This window comes from Haliotis rubra, unplaced genomic scaffold, assembly GCF_003918875.1.
Source record: "Haliotis rubra isolate DU_JTF1 unplaced genomic scaffold, ASM391887v1 Scf149, whole genome shotgun sequence".
NCBI lineage: Eukaryota > Metazoa > Mollusca > Gastropoda > Lepetellida > Haliotidae > Haliotis > Haliotis rubra.
Window position 1 is genome coordinate 521,389 of NW_025765436.1, and position 11,474 is coordinate 532,862.

The 11,474-nt window shown below is 39.6% G+C and overlaps 1 protein-coding gene across 1 annotated transcript; it reads left to right on the forward strand.

Moving 5' to 3' along the window:
* Positions 1-372: 372 nt before the first annotated feature.
* On the forward strand, positions 373-9,222 carry LOC124269984 (zinc finger protein 43-like). The gene is made up of 7 exons (XM_046704992.1): positions 373-467; positions 1,343-1,614; positions 2,357-3,687; positions 4,231-4,530; positions 5,363-5,493; positions 6,775-6,959; positions 8,509-9,222. Exons 2-7 carry the CDS (start codon positions 1,389-1,391, stop codon positions 9,006-9,008), a joined length of 2,673 nt encoding a protein of 890 aa, XP_046560948.1. The 5' UTR covers positions 373-467; positions 1,343-1,388; the 3' UTR covers positions 9,009-9,222.
* Positions 9,223-11,474: the final 2,252 nt, after the last annotated feature.

An 11,474-nucleotide genomic window follows, 5' to 3' on the forward strand; every position in this document is an offset into this window, starting at 1 on the left:
TCCTATGCGAAGTTAACTGATCGCATAACGTACAACCTTAAACAAGGCCGTTAGTCAAACCAGACGGCAAAATACATAATGGAATAAGAAAACACTGTATTTTGTCGTACAGAGAGTAGCACATTGGTCCATGTGAGACGGGAGTCTGTCTGTTTATATGAAATCGGCAGCGCATTACGGCAACAACACCAGTGTAACGTTAGAGGCGTGCATTTGTGCTGTGGCTATGAAATCTTAACATCAACATGCAGACATATAATTAAAATATTTTTATGACTAATAAAGTTAGTTTGTTTGGCGATATTATATCTCCTAAAATAAAATGAAGTGGTTTATATTACGAAAACACCATTACGTCACTTGCGGCGACGATCTAACATCGAACGTGGACTGTACCTTTTCACTTCATTATTCTTTATACATAATTCATGCGACATGTAAGCACATACGGGTATTCTCCACGTAAGGTGTGTGCGCTTATATCTGTTGATGTTTCATAAATATTTTGAGACTTCCCAGCGGAATTACATCATTCTCAATACATGTTCAACGAAGTGCACCGAAGTAGGTCACCCATATGCAGTTTCCATGAAGTGTAGATATATGTGCATGGTACTGTAGCACGCGTGTAACACTACTGAGAGAGTATAAATGCTGTGTGGACAGGACAAGTGTAATGTCAAATCTGTGAATGATGTTTTCTAATGTTATTTTATCATGAAAATAATTTCTGAGTAGAAAACATTTTAAGTCAAGTCATGAATAACATATAGTTTAATATTTTTTACAAAATTAATATCTTCATCATTTCAGTAAATTTTGGAAATTCACAGACAAATCATATTTGTTTTCTTTCGGTGCTGTATATTTTTTATAATCGCAGATCATGATATAAATATTTTATGGTCTCTGTTGAATCTTAACAACAATGATTAATATTTATCACTCTGTCATGTCATAGATAAATTGAAATGGTATTAATTCAATTTATGTCTACCAGTGATTGTCCTCATTCTATGGGTCTTGGACATTTGTAATATCTTTTGAGAAAAGTAGATAGAGCAATCAGTTACTTCTTACTCTTGCGTGGATCAATGTTCATGATGTTGATCACTGGATTGTGTGGTCTAGACTTGATTATTTGCAGACTGCAGCCATATGGCTAGAATACTGCCGAGTGCAGTGTTAAACAACAAACAAAGGAATTATTTAGAAATTGAACTGGAACAAGATATGTCTGGATATTTAAATTTTAACATAAATCGAGCACAATGTTCAACCACATGTACTGAATTAAATTGTAATTTTTGAATACACAATGCTTAGTTTAATTTGTTTTCAGGTATACCTTGTTGAATGAACCAAGGGGTGCTAACCATTCCACCACAATGCAGATACTGAGAGATGTCCGGCATCCGATCACACAAAAAAATAGACTTCTGAACTTGTTCCGGAAAAAATCGTTTTGTGACCTCCACCTTTGCAGCTCAGATGGAACACTATTCCGCACACACAGGCTTGTGTTGGCATTGTATTCTGACTATTTCAGACAGTTTGCATCCCTCAAGAAAGGACCCATTGGTTCTCGTTCATCCACAGAAGTTGTCAACTTAGGTATTATATCTCAAAAACATAATGCTGTAGTTATGATCTCATGACATTTGGAATCCAGCAAATTAGTAGGGTAAACTGGAAATTGTTACTACCAGGGTCAGGTTTTTGCTCACATCAAAGAAAGTTGACTTATCAGTTCGTCCATACATAGTAGTGAGTGAGTTTAGTTTTATGCCGCTGTCAGCAATATTCCAGCCACATCACGGTTGGGAAAACCAGAAATGGGCGTCACACATTGTACCCATGTGGGGACTCGAACCTGGGTCTTTGACATGACGAGTGAACACTTTAACCACTAGACTCCCCACCACCTCCATCATCCACAGTGAACTTAGCTACCTCATCAGAAAAGTCAAAGCCAGTACAAAGCTGAAAGTTTTGAGGAGTTAGCATACTTATGAGCCTCCACAGTGCAATGGACAGAGTCTACCTGTAGAGCGTAAAGGTTGGTTGTTTAATCCGCTATTATACCAAAGTATAACAAAAGATGGTACTTGTTATTACCCTGTCTGGTACTCAGCATTAAGGAGACTGTGCATCTTTCAGTCAGTATAAAATATCACAGTAGGGAGTCGATGTGAAACTGTGACTTGTAGTTTCAGGTGACCAGCTCTAGTTCAAACTAGTGCACACACACACACACACACACACACACACATACACACATAAGCGTAGTCAGAAAACCAACAAATACAAAAGGCCATATGTAACATGGCCTAACGCTTTTCTGTATATTTTTCAGATGTCGAAGCTTGTATCCTTTCCATATTGCTGGATTACATTTACAAGGGAGAATTTGCAATAGGCCCAGAGAATCAAGGGAAGATCTGGAAAGCAGCCAAGCTTCTTAAGCTGCAGGACATTGTCCAACTTATTGATGACAACAGGGAACTCCTTGGGGTGAGCATGGAGACTCTTGATCAACCAGAACCTGCTGTGAAGCAGGAAGTGATTTCCCCACAAAGTACTGCAAGACGCAAGTCACGACCAAGAGGCCAATCACTGGGTAAATCTGGACTTCGAGGCTGTTCAGAAGCTGACCAGAAGGATCTACAGCAGATCACAGGGTACAGCATAACGTCCCAAGATTATGACCAGGTTGATGAGTTACTGAAAGTATCTATGTCCGCCTTTGTCAGACACAAGCAGGCACATACTGGTGAAATGGAGGGATCTAAAGATTGGTCCAGTCATAATCATGACGCTCTGCAGCATGGTACAGAGACACTGGAAACCAAATTCAAACCATCAGAAAGCGCACAAGGTGAAAGTGAATGTGTGTCCACAGAATCACAGGGTTTGCAACGTTGCTCTCTTACTGACCCCTCTTCTAGAACAGTAGTGGACTCTGATGAAGAATTTTCCGGATTTTCTATCAATTTTGGAAAAGAGGATGTAGACTTTGTTGATGATGATGACAATGACAGCGATTACACATTCAAGCCATCTAAATCCAGAGGAAAAAGAAAATCCAAGTCACATTCCCTTAAAAGAAAGACAATGAACAAACACACGAAAACAATGTCACACATTTTGAATATTCCCAAGATGAAAAGATCAAGCTTCCTCTCCTGTAGGATGGTAGCAAGATGGATTCACAAGAAATATTATCCATTTATTTGTAGTTCCAACTTCATATCTTCACACCCAGTGAGAGTAGATATTGAGCAAAGTGGCAATGACTCTCCGACTACTTCAACCTCAAGCCCTAAATTGCACTTGTGTAATGTTTGTGGCAAGGAGTTCAGTTTAATTAGTATCTGTAGGAACCATGTGCTCAAAAAACATATCAGAAATAAGTCCATTTGCCAAATGGCAAATAGGGCCAAGATCTTGCTCACTATGAATCAAGAATCCACCTTATTGAGGATTCAGATGAAGCAAAATATGAACAAATTAGTTAATACGAAATTAGAATTACCACAATCAAGTTCACGACCAAGGAGTAAAGCTACGAAAGCAATGCCAAGTCCTTTTAGTGGTCCAAAGTGTGCAGATTGTGGATCTGTTTTGTCATCCAGGTATTCCTTAAAAGTCCATCTGGAGAATGTTCATCAGCTAACACCAGAACAGGTACGTTTTACTGGGACTAGTTCCCATGATAGGTGCTTGTACTAATCCTGTCACATCAAGTGCTTGTTTTACTGGCAATAGGTGCTTGTTTTGTTGTACAAAGGCTGTTATGACAGACCCTTGTCAAAGTCAAAGTGAGGTCAAACACAAAAGTATGGAATTCAAGCCCCATCCAGTATCATTTACAACTCACTGTATCGAGCTTTCATATTTCCCAAATTTTATATCAAGGGCAGGTAACTCTAACCTGCTTTCTCTAAAATAAACATACAGTGTGCATATGATGCCCAATGCCTCTTTTGTCTGTGCGAGATTTTAAAGTCTATGCAGTTTTGTTTGCATTACTCCTCTCAACATTTATGAATCACTGTGAAAAGGGAGTTACAATATTGGAAGAACTTAATTTCTGTCATGAAAATGAGCTTCTTGTAAAACAAATTATGCTAAGTATTTACCATTGATGTTTGAAGATGTGATTTGATTATCAAGAGCCAAAGTTGTCATATCTGTAAGCTATGTAATACTTATGACATTCCCTGTCAGATAAGCATGCACAAGTCTTTCCTGGTTTGCTGTGATGTTGAGGGCTGTGACTTCTCCCACAAGATGACAAAGACTGTTGAGCGCCATGTGAAGGAGGCCCACCCAGCGGTGGAACACAAGTGCCCTCACTGTAACTTTACCTTCTACTTGAAGTGTGTGATGGACAATCACATTGCTCGCAAACACCTGTTCCCCGAGAGGATGAGGTTTGTGTGCTCGGTCTGTGGCAAGAGATTTCCTAAGGGTTTCCATCAGAAGGTGCACGAGCAGTGGAAACACGGAATTGACCATGACATCAAGGTAGGACATCGAGGATGAGTTGGGACACACCATTTTATATTCAGTGGGTGGGGCTGGAAGTTTTGTTACCATGGTAGCATGCATCATTTTATTGGTCACTGCTTCATCTTTGATTATGTAAGGCAGTGTATGGTAACTAGAAAATGTTACCAGCCCAAAATGGATTTAACCAGACCAGACACCAAGCAAGATGTATGGAACATCTCAAATTTTTACCAGACCATCAGGCTGACTAGCTGTAAATCTAGACCGTCCGTTAGAAATCTAACCCATCTTGGGCGGTCGAACGGGCCTTATTTCATACACTGTGTAAGGGTACTCTTTTCCTATATTTCCTGGAACAAGGAATGTTGGGGAATATTCCAGGGACTTGAAGAGTGTTTAAAAGTTATAAAAATGAACATGATGAAAGTAATAGATATGAATTTTTTCAGAAAATGTCTTCTAAATCAATCCAAAACAATTGCCTTATCCATACAGTACCGAACTAGGCTATGTAGGAATTAGAGAATGGTTTGGAGGCTTCTAGGTTTCTCTTATTGTTATCTAGCTACCTGTCGATTTTTAACTTTATATTTTTTTGAAGATCCATTACTAAAGCCAAGTAATAACAATGCCAACAAATCCAAATGTTTCCAACAATTTGAAAATGAAATGCATAACCAAATTATGTATGCATGAAAATACCACCAGTCTTTTTGATAGCTTGAAGTGTGTCATGAACATACAATGCCTTTTATATGTGTGTCACTGCTATGTAAGTCATGTTGCCTTTCAACACAGCCTGATGCCTATATCTGTAACAAAATGCAGTAAATATTTCTTGTTGCAGAGGTATAAGTGTCCTGTTGAGGACTGTAGTTTCGAGACCTGTTCCAAGTCGAACCTTGACGCACACCGCAATGTCCATACAGACAAACGGTATGACTGTCAGTACTGCAGTATCAAGCTCAAGACAACAGCGTAAGTTTCCAGGCTTTTTGTAAGCTCATCACTGTTGTCTTTCAGTCAGTCCAAAAATTGAGCACTAGATTTGAACCCCCCGAGCTTTCAGATTTGTCTGATTTCAAGCACCTTAATTACACACAACAATAATCTTCCAAATGTCGCTCTGCCACAATGGCGATGTCTGCAAGGTCTGCTGTAGTTGCAACATGTATATAATTTCGCACGTTGGGTGTACTAGTATTAAGGTAATATGTAAATGTGTTGTACAACTCATTTTTATGCTGTGCATTGCATTTGCATGGGGCGAGGTGGGCGAGCTGGCTAAGGTGCCAGGCTAGTGATCCAGCGAGCTTGAGGTGTCGGGATTGAGCCCACCTGTGACCGGGTGTAAAAAAACCTCAGAGTCAACTTTGTGTGCAGACTCTTTCAGTGTTGTCACAACCCCTAGTGTACAGTACACATCCCTGTGCACTTAAAAGAACCCACGAATCCGTTGGTATATGACCAGATGGTGGCCACATGAATACATGCAAACACCAAGTTGCGGGTACAGCCACATGCAGTGAACTTGGACAAAGTACTGTGACTATGTGTCCCAGTCCACCCAGCTGTGAATGGGTACCTCGTTAGGATGAGAAGGCCACAATAACTCGGTGCGCCTAGTGGCTGCAAGAGTTGTATGCTCCCCAGGGAGTTGAGATTGATAACACGATGTGCCGTTGAGACTGACATCCAATGATCGAGGGAAAAAATACCAGCGCCTTGAGCAAGCACTAGTTGCCTGGATATGTGCGCTATATAAATATCATATAATAATATAATAATTTGTGTTTCTGTCCTACTCAATGGTATAAACTGATCTAACTGTGAATGTTGTCATTTATTATTGGGGAAACACTGTTCTTTGTTTCATTTGGATTCTAATTTTTCATACCTATGTGATGTATCAGAGTTCTTTTTTATTTCTTGTGTGGTTTGAGTTCCATTATTCAAAAGCAAAGATATACCTTGATTAGAAACTTAGAAACTTTATTCATAACAATTTATGTAATATTGCAACCAGAGACTTGTATATTAATGTTGTATTTGTTGACAGTATGGATGTCTAAGCCATGACATTATTATTATTATTATTATTGGTATGTTATTACTGTAATAAGATAAAAAAGGACTTTTTAATTCCAATTTGGAAATTTTAATGACTTTGTCTGCAGACGAGGGGCTGAAATATCTGCTTGAGTAGGTACATATATATCCATGAGTACGTAATGTGTAATGCTGATGGTTTGGTTCCAGAACCCTTCAACGCCACATCAACAAAGTCCACCTGGGCATCCGACCCTACCTGTGTCAGATGTGTGGCCACTCATTTGGCGACTACCACAACCTTCAGTCACACATCGTTAACAAGCATGTGACAGAGAAAGAGTTCAAGTGCACACACTGTCCCTATGGCACCAATGTCAAGGCCCAGTTTGCCAGTAAGGTCATATTTCATGCAGTGATGTTTACTTCATAGTTTGTCTAATTATTTTGCATCCAGTTACCAGGTGTACTTGGTTTTGATTTGTCTTTGGTGAAATTTCAAATGTTTGCGTAGAAATATGTATGACAAATTGAAAAAAACCTAGCATACAAAAACTGATAAGGGGGAGTGAGTTTAGTTTTACGCCGATGTTAGCAATATTCCAGGAATATCACGGTGGGGGACACCAGAAATGGGCTTCACACATTGTACCCATGTGGGGAATTGAACCAGGGTCTTCGTCATGACAAGTGAATGCTTTAACCACTAGGCTACCCCACCGCTCCCTTACAAAAACACTCTCAATGATAACCAATGTTTCCTTTTCAACTACTGTACCTGTATATCTTTACATCTCTTTATTTACTTGTTATGTGCAGGCATCAAACATGTACAAACTCTCACTTACACTAATTGGACATGTATTTCACTTGTCTTGGATTAATTATTAATGTTAGTGGTTTCAGATGTCATTAATTACATCTAGACCTATATTTAATGTGGATATCAGATCATCATGTCTGCTTCTGTGTAACTTCACAATCCAGCCTGTGTATAAATATTAATTGGGCAGAAACAGAAAATACTTAACCTGAAACCATAACTAACATAATTGACATGTAGTTGTTATTTAACACTTCACCAAGTCACTGAGTCTGGGGGCGGTAGGGTAGCCTAGTGGTTAAAGCGTTCGCTCGTCACACCGAAGACCCAGGTTCGATTCCCCACATGGGTAAAATGTGTGAAGCTCATTTCTGGTGTCCCCCGCTGTGATATTGCTGGAATATTGCGAAAAGAGGGCGTAAAACCAAACTCACTCACTCACTCACTGAGTCTGACCACCCCATTGCTTCTTAACGTCAGGGGAAGTGGAGTAGCCTAGTGGTTAAAGCATTTGCTTGTCACAGCATAGACCTGCGTTCATTTCCCCACATGGGTACAATTTGTGAAGCCCATTTCCTGTGTCCCCCATGATATATGCTGGAATATTGCTAAAAGCAGCGTAAAACCATACTCATTCATTCACTCACTCACTCACTAATCAAACATCAAACAAAGGTTGCTCTGGTGATATACTCTTACCAAGAAACCCCTTGGGTTAGGTGACATATAACGACACAATCTGGAAAGCTTGAAATTCTACCAGCCCTCATGTTTGGGAGCTGTAGCAGTAATGTTAGAGGAACTGTCTCTGGACTAATGTAGATTATTAAGGCCTCTGTTTCACAAAGTGATCTTAGCACTGTGACTGTCTTAGCGGAATGGGTTCCATGAAGCTATTGTGCAAATTGATCTTGTGCTATGACTGTCTAAGGTCTATATTAAAGTGTGAGTTACGATTGTCTTTGTGGAACAGGGCCCAGGGTGCTGTTGTACGAAGCGATCTCAGTGCTATGACTTTTAATTCTGTTTTAAAGCATAAGTGTTACAATTGTCTAATTGGAGTGAGCGTGGTCAGTGCAATGAGAATGTCAGCTGTTACAAAGGATGGTATTGTATTCCAGTTCACCTGTTCAGAATTCATGGCGTCAGGGCTGACTTCGACAAGAGGAAGGAGTTCGCCTGTCCTTTCTGTGACTACAAGACGCTGATGAAGAGCAGACTCAAGGCCCACGTCAACAAACATACAAATACTCGAAACTATGCATGTGACGAGTGCGGGAAGACCTTTGTCAACTGTGACACTCTGCGTAGCCACAAAGAGTGGCTGCACTCTGAAGCGAAGTACTCCTGCAACCAGTGTCCATATATCACCAAGACGTCAAAGCGGCTTCAAGAGCATATATCCATTCAGCACATGTTTAAGGGGCTGAAGCCGTTCCAGTGTCCCTACTGCCCGTTCACATGTGCGACAGGCGGCAATACCCGCAAACACGTGAAGAAGAAGCATCCCACGCAGGAAGTGAGGTACGTGAAGAACCTGGAGGTTCTGGGATACATGAAAGACATGAGGAAGAAGGAAGCTGCAGCCGATCCCCTGAAAAACATAGGTTTGACTCAGTGAGGGAGTGAGTGAGTTTGACACGGGAGAATTTCACCTGGTGAGTTGGCTTAAATGCCACTAGCCTGACATGTTGGTTTACTGTTGCATACACAAGGGGTGGTGGGATGGACCACATCTATTTGTTGAATTGGAAGTTTCATATTTGATTAGGATTACAAATTGAAACTAACTTCAACACTATATATCACTCATGATATGTTTTCAAGTAACATAACAAGACTACCAAAGTGATTTTTTTGTTACCGGGTGAGAAAATACATCCCTTCATTTCCAAAAGGCTGTATCCTCACTTGAGTTGAGGAAAGCTGTAAATGACATTGTTATTGTGGTGTAGCTCCTGTAACTGAGTATGAGTGCTCTGCTGAGTGACAGATTTCTTCATAATGAATTTTGGCTTTGTGACATTTTGTCCACCCGTGCAATATGCAGATGATAATGGAGGACTTCTAACACACACAAAGTTCACATAAGTCAGATTGTTTTTGGAACAATACTTTGGCTGATGAGATATTTGAGGTGACTGTAGTGACTTAAACCCTGTTATGTTTTTGTTTTTGTTTTCTGGTATCTCTTTAACCAGCAAGAGAATATCCACCAAATACTACCGGTGTTATTGTGCTCAATGTTTAATTTTTGCAAGTCTATTGAAGTATAATGAAATAACATATATTAACATATATATATATATATACATGTGAAATATATATGTGATAACCAATGTTATATATAACTGATATGAAATATGTATTTAAATGCTGATTTCCATGAAAGGACATCCTCGATAATCTCCAGGGTATACGTTACGATCACTCTCCACTATATCCTGGATGCATCCACGGCTTGGCCTGGTAGGAATTATATAGAAAGAACCATAAAACACTGGTCGAGATATTCTTCTAACAACGATGTTTACTTCCAGGTTCTGAAATAACAGAATGATACAATGTATCAACTTGTATCTAGCACTTATTATCATGAAACAACATTTATAAATATCCCATTATAATGAAACTGCAGCAATAAGTTCACAATACATGACACTGTCATGCAATGACTGCTCCCTAGTTTCACGAAAAAGTCTAGCAAAACTACATATAGTAAATTCCATGAATTAACACTGAGCATGTTGACTTTATATTGATTCTAAAACTACAAACTGACTCTAAAATCCTGACATTATAACAGAAATCTGCCATATAGTTACAAAACACAATGTATCAGAGCGCACCATTACCACGAAAATAGGATACACTTTTGCACGTGACCAAATAATTGAACATTCCTGTAATTGCAAAAATAATGTGAAAATAGTATAGTACACTGCCACAAAAATGGATATATTGTAAGACTGATATTTGTACCTGAAGAGTGCATCCTGACCGTCTCTGAAACTTCAACATTCAAGATAATACACTCACCAGGTCCCTGATCACAATGTGATTTACTCATATCAACTTTCTCAGCCCAGTCATTCTGTTCATATTCATGAATGGCGTCATTGTACATCTTCGCCTTTGCTTCGTCTTTCTGGAGACTGCGTTCCAGAGAACAGAGGCGCTTCTCGGCAAGAAAGTGGTTGTTTGGCAATGATGATGGATCCCTTTTCCATGGAATACCTATCTCATATCTATCTCCCTGCTTGACACAAGATGCTTGCATTAATTCAAGGTGTGCGATAGAATGCAGACGGCACAGCATAGGTTAATGAATCACTTTGTCGGCACTTGTGCACATGCCTCTCTAACACGTGGCTGTCCCTTTCTCTGCACTCCTCCCTCGTAACAAATAGTGAACTGTGTCAAAATTTAATGATAGTTTGTTAAACAAATTTTTTAATTTTAGAACATAAATTTCTGCAAACAAATCACAGAGTTGGTCTGATGTTTTGATTATGATCAGCGTTTCATTGAGTATTATATGTTTATTAGTTTTCCAGTTAGATTGCAATTCTTCGGTCCGCTTTTGAGCCAAATGGACTATAATGACAAATAAAGTCTCTTTTGGGTTTGCCTTGGAGTCCAAGAGCCTTTGCAAAATCCTTTCTTATGACTGTGGTCCCTGCACCACCATCCACTAAGACATTCCCTTCTCGTGTTCTGCCATTCTGTGCTTTGAACATTACTCTCACTACTGGTAATATGCTATCACAATCCAGAGGTATCGTGACTGAGCTTGCTATTGGTGGATCCATGTGGAGCAGTTTATGGTGAGTCCTTTTGCAGCCATTTGTAACACACTGTTTCCTTGACTTGCACTCTCTAGCTAAGTGTCCTCTCACCAGACAACTGAAACATAGTCTGAGATCCTTGACCTTTTGGACACGTTCTGATACAGATGAATTAACAAATTTCCGACACTCAGAAACTCGGTGTTCGTCTTCACACATGTAACACTTTGGTGCTCTCTTAATTTGCTGCTGTGAATATACATCCCTTTTTCTATCCCTAGGGTTTGGAAAATTTAATT

What these genes read in the sequence shown, in the direction of transcription:
- LOC124269984 (XM_046704992.1), top strand. Translation starts at nt 1,389, where the DNA reads ATGCAGATACTGAGAGATGTCCGGCATCCGATCACACAAAAAAATAGA. An exon ending in CACAGAAGTTGTCAACTTAG is followed by an intron (nt 1,615 to 2,356) that starts GTATTATATCTC and finishes TATATTTTTCAG; the next exon opens with ATGTCGAAGCTTGTATCCTT. An exon ending in ATCAAGCTCAAGACAACAGC is followed by an intron (nt 5,494 to 6,774) that starts GTAAGTTTCCAG and finishes GTTTGGTTCCAG; the next exon opens with AACCCTTCAACGCCACATCA.